Source organism: Cololabis saira, chromosome 11, assembly GCF_033807715.1.
Source record: "Cololabis saira isolate AMF1-May2022 chromosome 11, fColSai1.1, whole genome shotgun sequence".
Lineage (NCBI taxonomy): Eukaryota > Metazoa > Chordata > Actinopteri > Beloniformes > Belonidae > Cololabis > Cololabis saira.
In genome coordinates, this window is record NC_084597.1 from 11,953,887 (window position 1) to 11,977,947 (window position 24,061).

General features: G+C 37.1%; 1 protein-coding gene across 5 annotated transcripts; it reads right to left on the minus strand.

The window, feature by feature from the left end:
• Nucleotides 1-201: 201 nt before the first annotated feature.
• On the minus strand, nt 202-23,750 carry st8sia5 (ST8 alpha-N-acetyl-neuraminide alpha-2,8-sialyltransferase 5). 5 transcript variants are annotated; one of them, XM_061733721.1, is made up of 9 exons: nt 23,175-23,750; nt 15,395-15,502; nt 14,945-15,040; nt 9,755-9,847; nt 5,848-5,934; nt 5,066-5,210; nt 4,261-4,373; nt 3,348-3,440; nt 202-2,318 (listed from the first exon to the last, which is right to left on the minus strand). In XM_061733721.1, the coding sequence occupies exons 1-9, from the start codon at nt 23,258-23,260 to the stop codon at nt 1,856-1,858; spliced, it is 1,284 nt and encodes a 427-aa protein (XP_061589705.1). In that variant the 5' UTR covers nt 23,261-23,750; the 3' UTR covers nt 202-1,855. The 5 variants fall into 5 exon arrangements, with proteins under 5 accessions (XP_061589705.1, XP_061589704.1, XP_061589707.1 ...); XM_061733720.1 differs by having other exon boundaries at nt 23,069-23,750; XM_061733723.1 differs by lacking the exon at nt 14,945-15,040.
• Between the last annotated feature and the right edge of the window lie 311 nt (nt 23,751-24,061).

Genomic DNA, 24,061 nt, shown 5'->3' on the forward strand with positions numbered 1-24,061 from the left:
ATCAACTTTAATTAGCTAATTGAAATAATTTTTTTAAACGACTCATCTGAAATGTGCACCCTCCATGAAACAACTATAAATAAGTAATAATACAGATAATTTGTCTATTTGGCAGCATATCAGATTCTACTCTTACACTATAAAGAGTCACACGCAGACTCACGGTCACACTCTCACATATCCATGAATATACTCATGAGAAAATTCAAACAGTTTTATTTACAAAGTAAAAATAAAAAGAAAGCTCAAGAGTCAGTTCTGAAGCACTATAACTGTATATGTTCCTTTCAGTACACAGATCTGCTCATTTCCTTTTTAATTTTTGATTAAACTGTGATTGTGAAATAATGTATTGGTTAATCCAAAAAAAAAAGAAACTAATTAAATGGCATTCGTATTTGATTAATCATAATGTGGTGTACAGAAACCAAAAAGAGACATTAAAAATCATGAAAGGAAGACAATGTTCTTATCTTTGTCCATTTGAATTTACATACTAAGATGCAGTGCAGTCAAGCATGAAAAAGAGTGACAAGATATTAACTTATAATCTCTTTACATAATTACAAAAAAGTACAAATCAGCACATCCGTCCAGCATCAAAATTCTAAATACTTTCTTCAGTGCAAACTTAATCTTCACAGTTCAAAGTTGAACAAAAGACAGAACAATAGTAATAAAAGGGTTGTACTACTCAAGAGAGAGACATCAACTCTCTTCATTCATTTTTGCACCTATTATTAGTGAAAACTGCATAAGACAAGACACTTATTTTATCCACAAGCTAAATTCTCTGTGAAGAGTTTGGTGTCCACATCTCCAAATGCACTGTGATCAGTAGAGGCTTAAGTGTAAACATATTTCAGTGATCGTTGTAGCAGGCACACACAAAAGCCAGAGCAAATTCATGCAGAGCATCGCATAGTTATGAATGGAGTTTAGAGCAATTCTTACAGTTAATGTCCTTCAGTCCAAGTACCAAATGAGTACCTAACTTGATCCAAATGTATTTGTAGATAAGGAAAACACAAAGGGTCCATCGTGTAACATATAGAGGGGTTTGATACCTCATAAGGCAAAATGGTTTAAGACAAAAATGACAGAGGCTGGGTTGTTCAGCAGATGTCTTTGCAGATTGGATGACCTTGACTATCAATAAACATTTTATTAAATATTTTTCTGTTGTTTTTTTTTGTCTAAATTCATGACAAGGTAAAAAGTGAAAATAAATAAATAAATTAAAAAGACTTTCCTCCAATTATACTTTGTTTGCTCAGTGCAGCTATAGAAGGATATTTTTAACGGGAGAAAGTAGGCCACTGAAAACAGGCCACTTTATAAGTGTATTGACACAGCCGTTCTGGTGGTTAGGAAATATATTACAAAAGTAGACAATTAGATGTTACAATTATATCCTTTTATATGGATATATATTAGCTCAATATCAAGGATCAGACTTTGTTTTGCACAAACATTAAAAGCTGCCACACCAACAGAGTGTCCAAGATAAAGAGAGAGGAAGGGGTTTGCAGGGGCACAATGACACCCACAGCAGCCCTGTTCCACTGTAAATATCTGTGCAATTGAGTAGAAAACAACATCTCTGTATAGCAGAGCCACTAGAAAACATCACAGGAACAACATCACTATGAATACCACTTTTCACAATAAAACAAGCATCCTATGGTCAGGGGTCAGAGGTAACCATAGCAACATGACAGCAGTAAAGACTCGTTAAAAAGGGAAATATCTTACGGTGACTATGTCGTTATTAACTTGATGGAGCAGGTGTCCGCTCCCAAAGCCAGCTCTCTATAAAACACTAAATTAAAAGAGATGGAAGAAAACTGAGGGATCACGTACATGTGTCTGTGTGTACATTGATGATCCCACGTGTATGCATGTGAATGAAGTTGAAAATTTCATGGGGCATAGCATGAAACCCGGGTCGCGGCTTGACGTTGTCATAGTAGTGGTGAGTGACGAAGATACCAGAGGGGTTCATGGGAAATGCCCAGAAACCGTAGAGGTGGACCTCCTGGCACAGCTCTAAGGCAGCGGTCACAAGCATCAGGCCACTGCTGAGTCGTTTGGCCCGGACGCCCTGAACTGCCCAGAAACGCTGCACATTGAGCAGGTACTGCGGGTGGAAGAAGAACACGCCTCTCTGGGAGTCGAAATCATCCAGCATGTACTTTACTCTGAAAGATACGTCAGTGTTGCGGGTGTTGTAGAAGGCGGGTAGCACCACGGAGGAATTCTCGTAATTCTGGAGTACTTCATAAAAAGGTCGCCGCCATTTCTCCAGCCTCTGAAATCTGCAAAGAAAAAGTGTAACGTATAACCATGGCAAATAGAGATGAACAAAAAAAAAGACAACATCGATCAAAGAGGCATCATCCACAGTTATTGAACACACAATATTGAAATCCAACAAGTTTCATGTGTAAAATTTCTTGGTGTACTAGTGGATGAAAGATTGTCCTGGGGAAAACATATTGAGTATGTATGCAAAAAAATTATGAAATCCTATGGTATTATTAGAAGAGTTTCTTTCTTAGTTAATCAGTCCTGTCTCATGATATTATATTATAGTCTAATTTATCCATACTTGACGTATTGCAACATTGTTTGGGGCGCTTCTTATTCTTCGTACCTTAACCAATTATTTTTAATTCAGAAAAGATTCTTGAGAATTATTTAATTTTCTTCTCATCAAGCACCTTCTGCACCCTTATTTAGCAAATTTAAATTATTATCAATTTTTTCTATTAACAAGTTTCAAACATGCCTGTTTATGTTTAAGTTAATTCATTTCAAACAAGACATTCCAGGCACTTTTCATATTTTTTTTCTGTTATCATCAGATATTCATTCTTATTCAGTTAGAGGTGGGAAGAACTTTCATTTACCTCTTTGTCGTACCTGCAGTCACCAATCCTTTATCAAATTTCATGGCCCTCAACTCTGGAACTGTTTAGATAGATCTCTTAAGTTAGCGTCATCCTTAAATGTTTAGGATCAGCTTGGTGGGGTATCTTTTATCAAGGCAAAATTAACAGGCTATTCTTACTGAAATGAAATTGCCATTTCATGGATATTTTTGTTTGTATGTTTATTGTGCTTTTCTTTGTTTCTTTTACCTTTTCTTTTTTCCTTTCTATTCTTTTTCTATTGATTGATTTGTTTTAGTGATTTTGTATTGAGGGGGAGGATTTTTTATAAGCCCTTCGGGCTTCTTTTCCTCTCCTGCACAATTTATTTGTCCTTGTATGTTAAAATTACTGTTATCATTGTGCAACTAAATAAATAAATAAATAAATAAATAAATAAAACAGTTACAGTACCTCTCAGTAATAATGCTTGGATTTATTGTCACCAGATCTGTTTTCGTGCCAACATCTGCTGAGTACTTCTCATTGATGGGAGGTATGTTACATCTGTAAAAAAAGATGAAGAAGCAAAACACACATAGAAAAAGCCCTCCTTTAAATTTGTTCATTCTATTTTGACTTGACATGTTTCGAGATAATAATCTGAACAATAATTATCTAACAATTGTGATCAAGAGTGTGTCCGATTCAATACATTAAAATAGACGTGAGGGAGAAATAAAATAGAGAATCTGGTCTTTCCTAACTGACTGTTGTTCATCCGTGTCATACTTGATGCGTGCTCAGTTACATTACTGCTGACCCACATAAAAGCTGAGCATTAAAGTGGTCGAGTTCTTGCTCCAGGGCCGATTTATTTACTGGAACCCGACCATCTATTGAAGCATCTTTTCTTCAACACTGGGAGCTTTCTAATAAATCCAAGGAAAGGTGTTTAGGAAACAAATACAGGATTTTAATTTTTTACCTTTTGATTACTTTTGATTATATTTGATTGTCTTGGGTTCCTCCTATGAAAACAGTGTGAATGGCAGTTAAATTAACTTCTCACACTGTGGTTTATCTGTGTACTGTAGGCTTGCTAAAATCAATACTTCAAACATTGAGGGGTACAGAATGCTTTCTGTAATGTAAGCTGTGTTACTTGAACATTATTTCCAAAACCGATCTGTGCAATAATTCATTGTTTAGACATTATGAGCTGTAACTATTACATTATCACAAGGATATAGTTCAGTTTTTATGAGGAAATGGGAGCATTTCAATCACACCTGCAATAATTCAGATAAAGTCTAGGTGACTTTCCTTTGGAACAATCTTTTTTTACGTCAACACAACAAAGACTGAATGACTGTATCCCACATACCTGAAAACAAAATCTGCTGAGTCGATTTCCTTTCCACATTTGCTGTTCTTGATGATACCACCGTTTCCAATCACAGCACATTTTTTGTACTGGGATTTTAAATATGGCATATCCTGGATGAAACAGATATTAATGTCAGAAAAACAGCACAGTAGCGCTTTAGATAAGAGATAGACTTTGTCACCTGGATTGGTACAATATCTGAAAATAAAAAAATATCAGGAATAAACCTATGGGGGTGGGAATCTTTTACCATCTCAAGATCCGATTTTAATTCTGATTTTTGGGGCCACAACTCGATTTAAAATCGATTTTCGATTCAAAGTCGATTTGGATTGAAAACTATTAGAATTATAATGATTTTAGCTTTAATCTACAGGTGTGCAAAGGATCCTCGTGATATACTCCAGTCTTCTTTGCAAGGCTTTATTACATTTTAAACATTTATGCATACTAAGATGGAATTGTTGAAACTTTTACCTATTGCTTAAGTAACAAAAATAAAAGTGCCCCTGTATAAAAAACCACAACTGCTACAGTAGCTAGCAATAAAATAAGTTAGAACAAAAATAAAGTGCTTCTGTATAATAAAGATTGTACAGTTGAACAAAATGCATTTTCATTTCACAAGAAAGTACCAAAAATACAGTATAATGTGGAACTACTACTTTTTATTTTGTATATTATTTTATTTTTCGATTTTGAGACATTTTATATAAAGTGTATTAAATGAGATTTCTTATGTGAATCTATTTTTTGGCACACCCCTACAAACCAATCACTCATTAAGAGGCGATGAACTCACATCTGGGAACATCTTAAAGATCTCTGTGGTAATGGGGAGGATACCACTGGTGTCCACCTCGTACCTCAGCTTGGTCCCTGCAGGAGTGTTCCTCTTGGTGGTGAACAAAAAGGATGGAGCATTACAGCAGCGAGAAAGAGACATCCTTTAGGGACACCAACAAATTATAAAAGATTAGTTTGAGTAATAGGAACCGAGACCAAAAATACCAGCACTTGTGTGCTATATTGACATGTTTTCATTTTTGAAGGTTTAGGGTGTAGGTATAAAATCAGTACTCTAATAAATCAGTTGTTTTATAGATTTTTTAATGTAGTTTTGTTCCCCCTCTTATTTTTGGACATTACTAACAACAAAATATACAGAAGAATTTAAATTGTAGGCACTTGGTTCACTCAATTGATCACGGTGGCAAAATACACCCGGTGCTCACTGGTATTATTTGTACACAAAAAAGAAAATAATTTAAGCATTATATCTGTATATGAGCATCAAAAAAATGCATTTCTCTTTCCTATTCTACTACAGTCAAAGACATGGAGTTTATAAACAGTACAAATCTATGCAGTATTTTACAGCAGCGACAATGCATATTGCAAAAATTCATTGCATTTTTTATATAGCCTGCATGTGGAGTGCCTCCAACACATGAGCCAAGACTCCAGCTGTAAAACTACGTCTATAAAATAAATCAAAATTTATTTTTGTTTTTATCAATCAAGACATGATTTTAATGGATCCAGTAACCTAGATGTAAGATGTTTTTGTTCAGCGCTGCTTACTTAAAGTTGTTGGTCTCCTCCTTGTTCTGCTCCCATTTACAGACCTGCACATTTCGCCATCTCTCAAACAGCTCTGAGGTTTTCACCCTGGCAGACAAGCACATACATGTGAAAAGAGAATTAACTAAGTTTCTACTTGTATAAAACTGAAGAAACGTGGTTGAAAAAAAAGTCACAAAACACAATCACTGATGAGTCTGTGATAGTTCTGCTGATGTGGACCTGTTCTGTGAAATACTTTAACCATCACTCTGCTTTTAAATGAATGATCAATGAGACTTGCTCTGAGAGCCAAGCTTCTGCCATCCTTGTGCCGCTGTGCAGAACGACAGCAGCTGTTCTCGGCCATTTTCTAAAGTGGCTCAAGGTCTTTTGTGTAGCGTCCAGAATTCATTTGACGATTACGTTTTTCAGCCTGAGGGATGTGCATAAAAAGGTCACTGGAAAATGGGATTAATAAATTTGGAAATAATTTACTGCATAAGTTAAAATGTTATGTATAATATGCTCTAGTGAAACTTACAGTAAAAGAGGAACACAACAATCCAATTTAAAAGCGTAAAACTACAAGCCTCTCCAGTTTAATTGCTTTAACTACTTTCATGTCTATGCATGCTTTCTCTTTTTCATTTGTTTAATAGTTTTACATGGTAAATACCACTCTTATATTGACGATGCAGAGATTTACTTCTCCGCTAAACCCAACAACCTTAACCAATCGTTCCTCCTCCATATTGCATCAAATAATGGATGTCACGTTAAGGGTGTGGACTTTTTATTGGAGGTTGGTGATGGTTTATGATGAGCTACGATCGCTTTAACTACCAAGCAAGTAGCTAAGAGATGAGAAATCAATTCAATTCAATTCAATTTTATTTAAAAAGGGACAGTGTACAGTTAAAACATAAATGTTGCCATCTTATGCACTGTACCAGATTATAGCTTTAAGCTAATTTGCATCTGCAGTCCCTTGGCAGGTCACAATAAAAAAAAATACAGTAACAAGTAATACAATAACAAGAGAAATACACGGATATTTAAAACACAATTTAAAACAACATGGCTGCACAAATCTGCGTGCAATCCCCCCACCCCGACACGTACCCCACCCACCCATCCCTTATCCCACATACACACACCCAGAAGAGAGGCCAAATTAATGGTTACAGAGCTGAGCAGCTTTTAACAGATTTTTCAAGTTGGCTTTAAAGACTCTGAGAGAGCTACTGCTCCTTACAGTATCAGGTAAGGTATTCCACTGTTTTGTGGCTCTTACAGAAAAAGCTGATTGCCCAGTTACAGTGCAGCGAAATGGTATAGTGCAATCTAGTATTGAGGATATCCTAGTGGACCTGATGGAGCTAAATGAGCGAGTGTGAACAAAGTTACACAATGGCTGTGGGGCCAAACCATTTAAAATTTTATAAACTATGCACAAATTGGCAAATGACCTAAAATTCTCAAAGCTCAATAGGTTGTGTTTCTCAAGTATTCTACAATGATGGTAGCGAATAAAAAATCAGCATCGTCATGACTTGACTTCTGAGCTGTGAATAATGCAAGAGTGCAGTTATTTATTTCTTAAAAACAATACTGTATATTATGTGTTGTTAATTGTGGTAACGGATCATTTTGACTGGATGTGACTTGGCCTGGTAGCAGCTACCGGGACTAACTGGTGAACAGTCTCTAGCTTGTTTGTCAGTCGCCCTGGCAGGTTAACAGCCAGCTTATCCATTTGAGCCATGCTCCAGATTTGCCAGCACTTTTTTCGAACTGACTAACTTTGCATCGGACACTGGGACCAAGCTCTGACAAAGTCTCAAGAACACAAAGGCTGTGTTCAATTAGCCAAACATCGACTTGTCAAGTGTGTGCTCATTTTAAAGTCCGATTTTTATAGTAATAACAGCAATAAGTACTGATGGACAAGGTTGCACTGTTCTTAGTGGTCTCTATGGCTCATTACACGCCATTTGCCCATATGACTGAATAACTGAATGTTTAGACACTGCTAACATAATCAGAGGCACCGTTACCCTACCAGGCAAATGCTTGGGGCCCCTGAGCCCCTGAGGGCTGACAGACTTTGAATCGCAACAGAGCAATGAGGACAGTTCACAACGACATTGGTGGGCCAGCGGAGAACGCCCTGAAAGGGCCTGGCTATCGGTCTCGCTGCATCTCACGTAAACAAACCTGATGAGAACAGGTCTATCAAAATCAAGAGACGCTATCCATCTGGCAGACAGAAACGAAAGAAAAAAAAACACGAGGGGCAAAAAAAAAATTGCATCAAGAAAGTGATAAGTATTAAAATATATATACATATATATATATATATATATATATATATATATATATATATATATATATATATATATATATACAGTGCCTTGCAAAAGTATTTGGCCCCCTTGAACTTTGTGACCTTTTGCCACATTTTAGGCTTCAAACATAAAGATATAAAACTGCAATTTTTTGTGAAAAATCAACAACAAGTAGGACACAATCATGAAGTGGAACGAAATGTATTGGATATTTCAAACGTTTTTAACAAATAAAAAACTGAAAAAGTGGCCGTGCAAAATTATTCACACCTTATGTGTCAGGCTAAGAAAGCAAAGTTATGGAATTCATTGGAAGAAATTTAGAAAATGTGCCACTAAGGTGCACGGATGGAAATGAATGACTTGAATGACTTTGACTTTATTTAGAACATGCTGGAAAAAAAAAATATATATATAAATATATTTAAACCAAAGAACAATAGTTAAATAATAATCATGATAAATACAGTATAATACAAATCATAAAAATCATAAACAAAAACATGCCTCACTGGCATGTTTTTTTTTTTTTTCTTTCTTTGCATGCTCGAAATGGAGCAGGGAGAAGTTAAAAAACTTATTTTGCCCTGCCCCGGTTATCCACAACACAAAACATATTTCGCCACCCTAAATTAAGCCGTATACATATATACATACACCTACATATACACCTACATATACACCTACATATACACCTACATATACACCTACATACATTCATACATACATACATACATACATACATACATACATACATACATACATACATACATACATACATACATACATACATACATACATACATACATACATACATACATACATACATACATACATACATACATACATACATACATACATACATACATACATACATACATACATACATACATACATACATACATACATACATACACATATGCACATACTCATATATGTATATACATACACATATGGGAAATAATTGTGCATTGAATGCCAGTGGTGTTTATATTTAATTTATACAAATGTGCACTATTTAAAGAAATGTTTTTCTTTCATTAGTGTCAGATTATTTACTATATAAGGGTGATTAATTAGCTGCAGAGGCCCCCCTGTGAATTTTTGCCTCAGGCCCCAAGAGACTGTAGACTCACATCTGAGCATAATGGACAGGTTCTTGAAAAGTCTTGTTTTTAACAGCAGGTTGTTCATGTTTTATAACACATTTTGCACCGAGAGGCATTTAAAAAAATATATATTGGTAGCAATTTTGAATATTGTTACACAGTAAAAAGAAGAAGAAAGAAACTGAACATGAGTGCACTGACAGCAAAGAATACTGTTACAATAGATACAAACAGTTACATTTGAAATAATTACTCTGTAAATGTCATTTGTTGTTTCATTTAAAAGGGGTTGTTTGACAGCGGGTTGTGAAGAGATGGGGGTATGAGAAAATGTTGGTGCCCCCACCAACATTTTCTCATAACCCCCACCAGTTTCCTTTTGGATGACTGACCACCTGAGAGGAAAGAAATTCCATTCAAAATACATTTACCAATCACCATAAGTAGTTATGATAAATTATTACTCACATTGTCAAGACTTTGACATCCATAATCTCTTGTCTGAGCTCCCTGCAAGTAGTGGAGTTGTACTCAAACGCGCCATCGTAGGTTTCCAGATACCTGGAGTGATAAATACACTCATCATCTCCCTAGAGCAACTAATGAACAAGAGAACAAAATTCACAACAAGCTGAATTCACAAAAATGCATAACATATGTATAATAAAACATTAAAGCAAACATTTCAAATCTACTACAAAATGTCTAGTTTGACTTTATAAAATATTAAGATATACGTATAGCATTGTGTGATGACAAATGACAGAGGTGATGCAACTGATTTTAGGCGTCACAAACAGGATAGCAACATACTGCTTACTGGACACTTGCACCAGATTCTATAACATCTTAGCCTAAACCAATGTCATAAACTATATGAAGAAATTTAAAACTTCTCATATGTTCACTTGTTAACTAGGGGTTTAATGAAAACTAGCTTGGTGGAAAACTGGTTTGGTGGGATTAAAATGTTTAATAGTTAATTTAAAAGAGAGAGATAAACTTTTTAAAAGGCAAAAGGAGCCAGTTTAGTGCATTTAGTTAAATTGATGAATTAGATGGGAAAAGTGTAGCGTTTGGTGGATATGGACATGAATTTCTGAGTTTAGCATTTGCATTTAAAGTAAGCTAAAGTGAAGATTTTAGGAGTTAAATCTGTGTGTGGGACTGTATTTCAGGAACACATAAAACAAATATTACATTGAGATGGCTAGTTTAACCAAAAAGTACATACAATTAATGTATTTGGTGTATCTGACTGCTTTGGTGGTATTTTATATAGGACATATTTTGGTTGTAAAATGTAAAAGTGATGTGTAATGAAGTTACCATTTGTCTGAGCGCTATTTGTTTCGAATCAGGATTTTTTTCCCCACCTGATCACCATGCAGTGTTGGTCAAATGTTTAGGTTTGGCTGTGATTTTTATTTTTATACAGAAATATGCACTCATCTTCAGCAAAGTTTTCTAAAACACTTCAAAGGTCTCTTGACTTGCCTTTGGTGCAGTTTCAATTGATCACAGTTAGGAGTTTGAGCTTCTGCTTTTCGTATTATGAATTAAGTTGGGACTTCTGAGGAAAGCAATAACACCTGATTTCTTTTCTATTAGTGAATAATAGTTCACTTTCAACAGATGTAGTTTGATGATGGTTTAGAGCAACTATATAGGAAACATATTATACAAATTCATAGCTGTATTGATGGCTGTCTCTTTAATGCCCTAACTGTGACTTCCTAGAAGTACCGCAGCACCTCTTTGTGGTTAATATTATACTAAGTACCTGTTTATTTTGTGATGTAACAGAAAAATAAGCTTTCAGACACATCCTGGTCATTTACAAAAAGCTGTACTTTGACTTTCCGCACATACTGTGCCCACATACTGTAAATAAAAGATGCCTGCAGCTGCTATGATGTCCCTCACTGGGTTGAAGCATACAGTTCAACACTTCTTTGTTGCAGTTTTGGTCTTTTTGGAGCCAGATGTGTCCATATGTGGGGAAAAAAGGTGGCATTTGATTGTTGAACGCTACCAAAAAAAAAAAACCTGACTCCATGAGGGCTGATATCTACTTTCACAAGATAAATTCTGTTTAGAAAGACTACTGGCATACTGATCAGAAGGACTTAATGTAGTTCATAAAACTCTAATGACTTGGAAGAAATTCAGTGACTTTTTATTTGATGAGATTTTTATCGTTTTCAAATGGAAGTCTGCTGGAACCAGCAGCCATTAACAATATTTCAGGTCAAGGCTCTTCTGCAACAGCTTCACTTTGGCCAATGACTGATTACCTCCATCTCTGCAATGTTTATTTCTGTGCCAGGAGCACACTATCAACTTTTTGATAAACTGGTTGCATTTCATCATGAAAACATTTTTTTTTTTTTAAATCTGTGTTTCCGAATATTTCGTTGGGAGATTGAAGTTGGATATTGTTACATATCCGGATAGCAAAATATGTTAAATCAATGTTGAATTATGGTCAAAAAGGTTGATTTTTGGTTGGTTTGATGATTGATTGTGGATCAACCATCAATCAATCATCCATTTCTAATGCCAACGTGTAATCAATGTTGAATCAACGTATTCTGTTAGTCCCGGACCAGGTTTCAACATGGCTTCAACATGGAGTCAATGTTTCTGTCTAACCATATTTCAACATTGATTCACTCATATTTTGCTATCAGGGTATGCATATGCATTTAACTTTTGAACTTCTACCTGATTGCTTTTTTTTTCAACACAGATCAAACACAATTAGTGTTTACTGAATAATTGCCGCAGAAAAGAGTCTGAAGCCCCAAAAAAATATAAAAAGATCATATAGATATTTATCTGGAGACCCACCGCTATCATCTATTACCGCTTTTTTCATTGAAACAGCTATTGATTATTCAATGCAAATTTTTTTAGCTTGCTTGCAAATTCAGGATTGTTCCAGTTTACTATTTATCGACATAAACATGACAATAAAATGGCACTAAAGGGGAAAACTGTCAATCACAGTTTTATATCAGCCAGATCTGCGATGGACTGCCGACCAGTCCAGGGTCTACCTTTACCTTCACCTGTAATGGGTTGGAATAGGCTCCAGCAGACCCCCATGACCCTGTATAGGATTAAGCAGGTATAAATGATTAGTGAATGGGGGTAGGATTAAATAAGTTTACACTTCTTCCTACTCCTTTTTTGCACATGTAAACGAAGATATCAAGTGTTAAAAGATGAAATTCTATGTTTTGTTTTCTTAACTTTTCTTGAAGTGTTGTTTTTTATGTATTTTTATTTATTTTTTGCTTTTGATGCAAAGTCATCTATTAGATTAGAAGATTTATGGCTCATGAGTTATATAACAATATATATTCCTAAAAATAATGTTCCTTTATGCTACAATGTGCATTGTGGATTTTTAAGTTAATTTCAGTTTGGTCTCCATTTCCTGGTTACAAATATACTTACAAATAAAGCTCGTACAAATATACCTCATATATTCTACATTTGAATCTTGAATTCTGAATTTATAGTTTTTTGGGGGGTTTTATGTTTGTATTTACCTGCGGTGTCTAATGCTTGGGGGAACATAATAGGATTTTGCGGCATCCATAATGTCTATTTTTTCAAGATGAATGTGGGAATTAGTTAATATTAATTTGAGTGATATCCTTTGAAATATGGAAAAAAAATAACAACACATTACCTGTGCCTGTGGAAGTAAATAAGATGAGTTAACAAAAGAAAACCTGATTTAAAACAATACAACAAGCAATATGTTGGAAAGATGCATAAAAGGAACAAGATGCTGGGATGGAATGGTACAAATAAGGAACGATGAAACTGGTTGTCTACATCCACCTGATGATGCAGTGTATTTCTGACAGAAGTGACTTTAATATTGGGCACATTGAATGGGGCTTTTTCCATTCTTGTTTTAGCTAAGATGATGAAAACCTTTGCAAGTGTTCTTGGTTCAATTCTAAAAGCAAGACAATAAGTAATTCACTCCACGAGATGAATTCCATCTCTTGTGGCATCTTAGATTTACTGAACAATGCTGGTTTGAAAACAGTCCAGCATTTTCACCACAGATACTGAAATCTGCGACTCAGTGGAATGAGGATTTGGAGATTTGGGAGGAAAAATCTGTCACAGTCCTGTCTTTTTTTAAAAAGGAAAATAAAGTGGAAAGGGGGAGGTGGGAGGGGGGTGGGGGCTCGCACAGAGAGTCGATGCAGATGTGAGAAGGGGAAATAGGAGGAGCAGAGAGGAGTGTCCACACCATGTACATGACATACACACAGAGCTGTGCAGCACACATGACACAGGTTGAGGTGCACAAGGCATTTGGAGATGAGTGCTGGATGGGACAAACAGGTACAAAGAGAAGCTAGTAAATCAACAGGAGACCGTGGTTCAACCAGCTTCTTACTGTAAGTGAGGGGTGTATGGAGCCAAATCAAGGCCAAAAGTTTTGCTAATTTGAAAATAAAATTTGAACCTGAAAATTCTTTTTTACAGTTTCATTTTTTTTTTTTTTCAGTATCAGATCTTTTTTTCAGTTTCAGAACTTTTTATTTCAGTTTCAAATCTTTTTTTTAGTTTCAGATCTTTTTTTTTCAGTTTAACATCTTTTTTTTTCAGTTTCACTTTTTTTCAGTTTCAGACTTTTGGCCCCGATCTGGCGTAGGGGGCGTGGCATCAACTGAGAGGGGCGTGGAATCATGAGTGACAGCATAACAGAGAAGGCGGGGGACGTTCCTCAGTCATGTTGCCTTCAGGAAACGTAGGTTGCAGAAGGTATCAGTAGAAGTATGATTCAACACTGTATATACACCATATTCACGTGATTGGCAGTGGAAAAAACTTAGGAAAAATTAGCCAGACTGTACAGTTCAACAGCCACACTCTAAAGTTTGGCATTTCCCACTTCCACATACTACCAAGTACGGTCCAAAACAGCTTTTTAAACAGAAATGTGTCACTAGTATCCGTTTTTTCCACTGCCAATCGCGTGAATATGGTGTATAGTGTTGAATCATACTTCTACTGATAACTTCTGCAACCTACGTTTCCTGAAGGCAACATGACTGAGGAACGTCCCCAGCCTTCTCTGTTATGCTGTCCCTCATGATGCCACCCCCCTCTCAGTTGATGCCACGCCCCTCTCAGTTGATGCCACGCCCCCTACGCCACATCGGGGCCAAAAGTCTGAAACTGAAAAAAAAATTTGAAACTGAAAAAAAAGATTTGAAACTGAAAAAAAAGAAGTGAAACGGGAAAAAAAAGATGTGAAACTGAAAAAAAAAAGATCTGAAACTGAAAAAAAGATTTGAAACTGAAATAAAAAGTTCTGAAACTGAAAAAAAAGATCTGATACTGAAAATTAAAAAAAATGAAACTGTAAAAAAGAATTTTCAGGTTCAAATTTTATTTTCAAATTAGCAAAACTTTTGGCCTTGATTTGGCTCCATAAGGGTGGGGTTCAGGGTTCTGGGGTTGAGGTGGACGGGATCAGACAACATGCAAGAGCAAATCTGAAGTGCAACCACCACTGAAAAATATGAGAATTTATCCCTTTCAGACCAATGAAAAACAAAGAAGCATTCTTGGGTTTCTGTGAAAATGCTAAAAAAAAAAACCTTCAAACCGGCCTACCTTTGAGCGCGTTTTTTTTTCTTCTTAATTTCAGCTAGGCAGGGTGTGACTATTACGGAGATCTGTGAATCTGGCTGAATATTCTGACGGAAACATCTGTCAACATGCAGACAGGTTAAGTTAGAGTTAAATTTCTGACGTTATTCTGTGACATCACCCCCCCTGCTAACTTCCTGAACCCGAAGATTTCAGAGCAAGAAAAGTTAAAAGAAAAATGCACTGCCTGCGTTACTGTATCTGAGGAGACTCACGGGCCAGTCCATACATGCAGGGCTGGATCGTCTCTAGGATGGACTGGAAACTCGTGTTTCTCTCTCTCTCTCTCTCTCTCTCTCTCTCTCTCTCTCTCTCTCTCTCTCTCTCTCTCTCTCTCTCTCACACACACACACACAAATACACACTCTTTTTTTCTCAGAGATGTTGTGCAGTCAGTCAGTGCTGGAAAGGTACCTTTTCCTTCCAGTTCTGGCAGGCCTCAGAGATCCATCATCGGAGAAATTAATGGGACCGGTCCAATTTCCTGTCTCGTCCCCTTTGAGTCGGCTAAGCTGTTGCGAACTAGTAACAAAAATCAGTCAGTTTATTTGGGATTTACTGCCCCCTTGTTCTGTACACACATACCATCAAGCCCAAATGTTCACTCACGAATCCACAAACTTGCACATTAGGAATGGGCGATATTTTACCGTTCACGATAAACCGTCCAAAAAATTCCCCACGGTAAGAATTTGTATCTCACGGTAAAAACGATAAATTCCCGTTAATGATGTTTTTGTGTAAAGTCGAATTTATGGTTCTGCGTTATGTACGTGAAGGAAGGAAGGAAGGAAGGAAGGAAGGAAGGAAGGAAGGAAGGAAGGAAGGAAGGAAGGAAGGAAGGAAGGAATGAGCCAGAAAGAAAGAAAGAAATGAGCCAGAAAGTAAGAAAGAAAGAAAGAAAGAAAGAAAGAAAGAAAGAAAGAAAGAAAGAAAGAAAGAAAGAAAGAAAGAAAGAAAGAAAGAAAGAAAGAAAGAAAGGAGCCAGAAAGAAAGAATGAAAGGAGCAAGAAAGAAAGAAAGAAATAAAGAAAGAAAGAAAGAAAGAAAGAAAGAAAGAAAGGAGCCAGAAAGAAAGAAAGAAAGAAGGAAAGAAAGAAAGAAAGAAAGAAAGAAAGAAAGAAAGAAAGAAAGAAAGAAAGAAAGAAAGAAAGAAAGAAAGAAAGAAAGAAAGAAAGGAGCCAGAAAGAAAGAAAGAAAGAAAGAAAGAAAGGAGCCAGAAAGAAAGAAAGAAAGAAAGAAAGAAAGAAAGAAAGAAAGAAAGAAAGAAAGAAAGAAAGAAAGAAAGAAAGAAAGAAAGAAAGAAAGGAGCCAGAAAGAAAGAAAGAAAGAAGGAAAGAAAGGAGCCAGAAAGAAAGAAAGAAAGAAAGAAAAAAAGAAAGAAAGAAAGAAAGAAAGAAAGAAAGAAAGAAAGAAAGAAAGAAAGGAGCCAGAAAGAAAGAAAGAAAGGAGCCAGAAAGAAAGAAAGAAAGGAGCCAGAAAGAAAGAAAGAAAGAAAGAAAGAAAGAAAGAAAGAAAGAAAGAAAGAAAGAAAGAAAGAAAGAAAGAAAGAAAGAAAGAAAGAAAGAAAAAAGGATAAATTCCCGTTGATGACGTTTTTGTGTAACAAACATGGTGGATCTGAGAGCGAGATAGATTTATAGTTACAAAGGTGGAGTTGAATTGGTATTTTTTTATCGTCATTTTTATCGTTATCGGGATAAATGCCAGAAATTATCGTGATACATTTTTTAGTCCATACCGCCCATCCCTATTGCACATTCATTCACTCAGTCATACACATTAACATTACGCGGGACCTGCTTCTTGGCTTAAGTAAAACAGTCAAAGTATTACACCACCCATGGCTCAAAATTAATTTATTAATAAATGACACTATGGTTTGAATGGTTTATTTATGCTCTGCTGGGAAGTTGCCACTAGTCCGCGTACGATCCTGCTATATTGGCCTGCAGAAGTCTTATACTTGTAAGTAAATGTATTAAGGGGAGTAATTTATAGGAGAGACAATCATCTGTGCCAATTTGCTGCAGATATCAAAGTGCATCTGTGGAAGAGATGCCAAGTGTACTACAGCTGTTAAAGATGTCAGTTCAGACCATCTTTTCATTTTAATAGGTAATTGCTTCATCCAGCATGCCTAACATCATTCTGACTGTGAAAAGTCTCAGAAATGAACACCTGTAACATCAAGTGGTTCACAAAAAAAGTCATATACATTTTTGTGTGCTGTTTTTCAACTTAATACATGCTAGAAATGCACATTCACGATATTTCAGCTTTGTAGGAACCCGTCGTGATAGTTTCTGAAACTAAGAAACACATCACACAAGATTTGCACTGCGTACTTTACGCCATAGATGAAACCTGAATAATCCAGCTTCAAGTGGACTTGTTCTCAAAAGAACGCACCCAGCATATTTGAATAAATTTTATTCAGTGCATCTAGATATGACTAGGTATGCAACTTCTTCTGTTATTTGTCTAAAAATTATGCATGTATTCCTGTGTGACTCATTTCTGTGAGTGCTCTGTGGGCGTTGTGCTAATTTCAGCAGGGAGACCGAAGCCAAAGAGCCTCTTTGGATGCATTAATTGAGCGAACATTCACCACCGGGGACTTGTGTCAATACCGATCTGCAGGCACATTTAGCTTCTCTGTGTGCCTCTTTAACATCTCCATAACACTCTAAAAGCAGCAGCAGCAGCAGAAGGTAACACCTATCGACATCAGAGAGCCGTTTTTTTCCACGTTTCAGGGCATTTTCCTGAAATAGAACAAAACCTAATCAAAGCAGAACTATTTAGGCACCATTATCTAACGGATCTCAATCAATGGCCAAAACACCAAGCCTGCAGAGGCGTGATTTTGTCTAACCCTCAATTTTGTGTGACCACTAGGAATGGGCGATATTTTACCGTTCACGATAAACCGTCAAAAAAATTCCCCACGGTAAGAATTTGTCGTCTCACGGTAAAAACGATAAATTGAGGAAATGAGCCTGAAAGAAAGAAAGAAAGAAAGAAAGAAAGAAATGAGCATGAAAGAAAGAAAGAAGAAAGAAATGAGCCTGAAAGAAAGAAAGAAAGAAAGAAAGAAAGAAAGAAAGAAAGAAAGAAAGAAAGAAAGAAATGAGCCTGAAAGAAAGAAAGAAAGAAAGAAAGAAAGAAAGAAAGAAAGAAAGAAAGAAAGAAAGAAAGAAAGAAAGAAAGAAAGAAAGAAAGAAAGAAAGAAAGAAAGAAAGAAATATTCCCGTTGATGACACTTTTTGTATTGGTATTTTTTTTTATCGTTATTGGGATTAATGCCAGAAATTATCGTGATGATTTTTTTGTCCATACCGCCCATCCCTAGTGACCACTTATAACTTTCAAGTAATAGCCCGAACCCCAACAAAGGGGCGAGGCACCATCCCCATTCCAACCTTTAATCGGCTTCAGCCTGTTCTGTAACTGTTCTGTAACTGTTCTGTAACTGCAGAACAAGTTCCAGTTGGTTCTGAGCAAGACCATTTATCTCCTTCTGAATTAATTATGAGGACATTTCAGACACATTAGTAGACAAACAAGCCGATAGTTGAACTGCATCTGTTCATTGTGCCCACAGGCATGACAGACAATGGAACTTTAAGAGATAAAGGAGATCTAGGGGCACCCAAAACTGGAAAATGCAACCAGTTTTGATTCTGTTTTTGTATTTGTTATAGACATCTTCACTGAATTTTAAAGAGGAACTACATAATTTTCCCAAATTATCACATGTAGCGGAAATGGAAGCTTACTGATGACTTCTTAGAGTCACATTGCAACACATTGGGTGCCATTGAGAGACATTTTGATATGAAGGGTTGCTACGAAAAAAGAGCTTACTTTAGGACTTAAAATCTATCCCACAATACGCAACTACAGCCACTTCCTTTAGCTCTAGAGGGGAGAGATCCAGACATTCCCAAACCAAATGATTTCTCCAGAAACGCCTGCATCTGTCCCAAAGCCTTCTTCTGACAAAACATGTCTTCAGCTAACTCAAAACTCAGCTGCCTCGTGTGGCCCAAGATAAATATTAAAGAAATATTCCTACATCTTTGCTCTCAGCATCCAATTTTGCTGCAGCCAGTGTAAACAGGACCAAGCAAACAGACAAACAGAGAGAGAGAGCTGCTTACTCTCACAATGCATCAAGAGGGGTTCATAAGTGGAGTCACATCAAGTCATAAAACCATCTGCAACTGTGATGATTAAATAATTGTTTAGAGAGCAAGAAAATTATTTTTTTTAGGGTGCTTTCACACCGGTCCCGTTTGGAGCAGTTGTTCCGGAACAGGGAGCGTTTCCCCGTTTGGTATATGTCAGGGGTCGGCAACCCACGGCTCCAGAGCCGCATGCGGCTCTTTAGCGCCGCCCTAGTGGCTCCCTGGAGCTTTTTCAAAAATGTTTGACCTTTTTTTTCCTTTTTTTCTTCTTTTTTTCCTTTTTCCTTTTTTTGTTTCTTTTTTCTTTTTTTTCCTTTTTTAATTTTTTTAAATCTTTTTTTATCTTTTTCTTCTTCTTTTTTCTTCTTTTTATTTCTCTTTTTTTCTTCCTTTTTCCTTTCCTTTTTAATCTCCACATTTCAACTTTTTTCTCAACATTTCGACTTTTCTTGACATTTCGACTTTTTTCTCGAAATTTTGACTTTTTTCTCAACATTTTGACTTTTTTTCTCGACATTTCAACTTTTTTCTCGACATTTTGACTTTTTTCTCAACATTTCGACTTTTTTCTCGAAGTGCACAATGAAAAAAAAAAATTCCCCCAGTTATAACTAATATAGATAAATACAGCATGTGTTGCCTTCATTCTAAGGCTTTTACAAGACTTTTCTCGACATTTCAACTTTTTTCTCAACATTTTGACTTTTTTCTCGACATTTTGACTTTTTTCTCAAGATTTCGACTTTTTTCTCGAAGTGCAATGAAAAAAAAAAATTCCCCCAGTTATAACTAATATAGATAAATACAGCATGTGTTGCCTTCATTCTAAGGCTTTTACAAGACTTTTCATTTTTTGCGGCTGCAGACATATTTGTTTTTTGTGTTTTTGGTCCAATACGGCTCTTTCAACATTTTGGGTTGCAGACCCCTGGTATATGTGAACACAGCAATCGTGCTCGGATGCGGCACAAAACAAGCAAGCCGAGATCGGCTAGAAGTGGTCTCTGCTCGCTTCCATTCCAGACCTGGAGCGGTTCGTTTGGAGTGAGAACATAATCCACACAGCAACCCACACAAGTCACTCTTGTTGTTTTTCCTGGGGTACGGAAGAGGAAACTCCTTCCGCGTTCATTTCTGACCAATGAGAGAACAGTTGGTTCGCGCATGGCATTTGTTAACAGCTTTGAACCGCTACAGATGGTTGCCTTGTGAACACAAACGCCACAAACGAAAAAACGAAACAACAAAACAAACGGGCCACAGGTCTGAAAGCACCCTGGTTCCGGTTTCTCAAATGTGAGGAGAAGCTGTTTTCTGTATTTCATATCACTTAAAGGTTTAATATGGACTGTAAGTAGATTGAAATTTCATCTATAAAAAAAGAGTACTATTAAGACCTGCAGGTTTAATGAATAATCCTTGATATAACAGAGTGGCAAATTGAAAAATGAAGATCATCTTTTGCAGCAGTGTTATCTGCACAGCCAATTGTGAGGGACGAAGCTTGCAAATTGTGACCTTTGCCGCTATTCTTCCTGGCTGAGAGTATTTTTAGATGTCACCCTCTTCGAGTCAAGTTCTGCGTCCTCCTTCACAGAAGTGTGTCACACTGATAAGCCCCCGCCAGCACCGTTTCACCATCCATCATTCTCAACAACCTGATGGAGGCTCATTCATATGATACCACAATGGACAACTGAAAAGCCAGTGCAGCAATGCTCATGGTGTAACTTTGACTTAGGTCGTTTTGACTGTCTGACAGCGGAGGCTGGGTGTGGTCGGACCCTCGTGGGCAGCTCTTGATTATTGATGCTTGGGTTGCCACCTTTCAGAAATAGAAATAAGGGACGTCCTGATTTCAGCAGCGCAGGAGCCAAAAAAAGCCCCAAAACTTCTAAACTGAATAAAAATGTGTTTATTTTATATGAAAAAACTAAATGCTTTGATTTAAAGTTTAAAGTGCTTTAATAGCATTGAACTTGCATGACTGTACAGACAGACAACCATACTAGTAACTGAAATAGCCTCCTATGTTACGTATGTCCACATCAGCCCAGATGTATAATATAAAAGTGTAAAAGTAAATTTATTTCAATAATTCAACTAGAATATGGTGTAAAAGTAAATTTATTTCAATAATTCAACTAGAATATGGTGTAAAAGTTAATTTATTTCAATAATTCAACTAGAATATGGTGTAAAAGTTAACTTATTTCAATAATTCAACTAGAATATGGTGTAAAAGTAAATTTATTTCAATAATTCAACTAGAATATGGTGTAAAAGTTAATTTATTTCAATAATTCAACTAGAATATGGTGTAAAAGTTAATTTATTTCAATAATTCAACTAGAATATGGTGTAAAGGTTCATTTATTTCAATAATTCAACTAGAATATGGTGTAAAAGTTAATGAAAATACGGTACAAATCGTGTCCCGTATTAGTTCAATACGGGACACAACATTTTTTTCTCAAATAAAGGACAATTCCGTATTTTACGGGACGGGTGGCAACCCTAGCTTGGAGGGATATGATTAGGGGATGTCTTTTGTTTTGCCTTGGCTTCCCTACCTTAAAACACTCACATGCAAACACATACATTTCATGATTCCCGTTCAGCTTCTCCCCGTCCACCTCCCACCCCACCCCACTTGCACTGTGCAGACAGACTGTAGCAAAATGGCTGCCGCTGAGCCCACCGGGGTTTGTTGTGTTGCTTGTCCCCACCTCCCTCTTCCCTAGCTTTAAGTGAGCACTGAAGTAAAGTCGGGGCACAAGCAGAGAAAGGTGTGCGAGAGTGTCTGGTCTGGATTCATGCATCTCTCTGCAGAAGTCAGGATGCCATGAATCCACACTGAGTTTCATTGGACCAGCCCGGCCGGGTGGTGCAGGGGAGGGGTTAGCAAGTGAGGAACTCTCAGATTGCAGCACATACATGTTTGCTATAAGCAAGCATGTATGTGCTGTTTGTAAAATATCTGGAGGTGGTGGGGTAAAGGTTTTAGGTTTCTTTTTTTTGTTTTTACTGTTGTGGGATTTGGTCTTCCTTGTGAGATTTTTCAAACCACCTGAGAATATCAAGCGCCCCAGCTTCTCAGCATCTGCTAATCTCTCAAATTCCATCTTTTTCTGAGCGTAAAGCAAGGTGACCTGCTTTTAAAGGGAATAACAGATGGGTTTGTATGGGTTGGAATGAGTCTATCAAACAGGGCTGAGCTCCAACATGGAGTTAGCTGCAGAGCTGTTGCAAAAACATGGCTCTGCAGTGGCCGCATATGTGCACCAAGTGCAGCCTGCATGGTGGAATTATTTATTTAACAGGGACCAATAAGAAATACACATCATCTTTCACATGTTTCTTTCTGCAATCATCATGGGCTCCAGTCACTTTTATATGCTTTATGACCATTCTGATGCCTCTGTAAGATGTAGGCTATGACCAGTCAAGAAGGCTGAAACAGAAAAAATCAAATAAAGATCTTTGGGAAAAGAAAGGGGAAAACATTACCATATGCAGCTGAAGCACTGTGTATGGTATGAATCATGATGCTTAATTTTCAGAAAATATCAAAAAATAAGTCCAATATGGAGATAATTTGCCGCTGGGAAAAAAAGATGGATGGTTAATTGCTTTTGTTCTTATCAGTCACTAAAGAAACCCCCGATCCCCCCAGCCCCCCCCGCATCTCCAACATGTATTTCATCCAGACTACTCCCATTTAGACCGATCAGTTTTAAGGTTTATCATGTTTTACTCACTGAATAATTAATCCTTATCAAAACGACTCTGCGGGCATGCTTATTATTTTACCCTTACAGTGTTTACTATACGGCCTGAGCTCCAATTGGACTGCTAGAGACGATTATTATAGGGTAAAATAATCAATACTTACCTCTTAATGTAGTTTTTTCCATATAGAATCTGCTGCAAGAGCGTGACAAGTCCAAACGCGCAAATAAACATGAAACACAGAGATCTACTGCCGAGTATATCTTTACCCGACGACGGGTCGGAGTAGCCCACTCTTCGGCGCAGCATCCAGGGCTGACGGTGACACCCGCTCCGGTGTCTCTCTCTGCGGCATTCAGGACCAGGATCGCAGCAGTCCTGGAGACACCGACCTGGGCATTGTCCGTCACCTTTCTACACTATTTTGCTGCGCTCATCGACGGAGGATGAGATGTGCATCGCGAATCATCCATTAAATGCCTCCAAATGCGTCCAATTACAATGGTATATTCATTTAACGTTTTGCAAAGCCAGGTAGAAAACTAAAAAAAAAAAATTTTAAAAATTAAATATCCGGGAAGTGAATCTTATATAGCCTATGTATTTTTTTTTTCCGTCCTACTCGCCTTGTTGAGGTGTCGCTCGGTCGGTTGCAACCATTGCAGGTCGTCCAAAATAACGCGCAAAAGACAGGTTTCGTCTGTAATAAACCCTGAAACATGAAATCAGACTAATCAAAGCGACTGACGCGTCACTGCCTTGTTTAATTGTATTTTTCCTCCCTTTTAATTCTGTCACTGATTAGATCTGGGTGGACAAATAACATCCCCCATGCCTCATCTAAAATCTGAGCCAAGTGACGTGACTGAGAGGGGGGGGCGCGCTTTTCTCAGCATGGCAGCCGGGGGCGCGCATCTCTCTCACATGCTCCTTACTCAGCTAAAGCCAAGGTCATGGCATGGTTTCTCAAGGATGCTCTTGCCCACCTGCAGAGTCTCCAGTACTCGAGTTGTAAAATAAAATCAGGGGGGATGGTGGATTTTATCATATGGGGACAGATAATTTGTGCGGATTACAAATAATATATTACAAATAGCACTGACCAAAACACCTGTCCTTCACAGGATAAGTAAAATGGATCACTGCAAAAACTCAA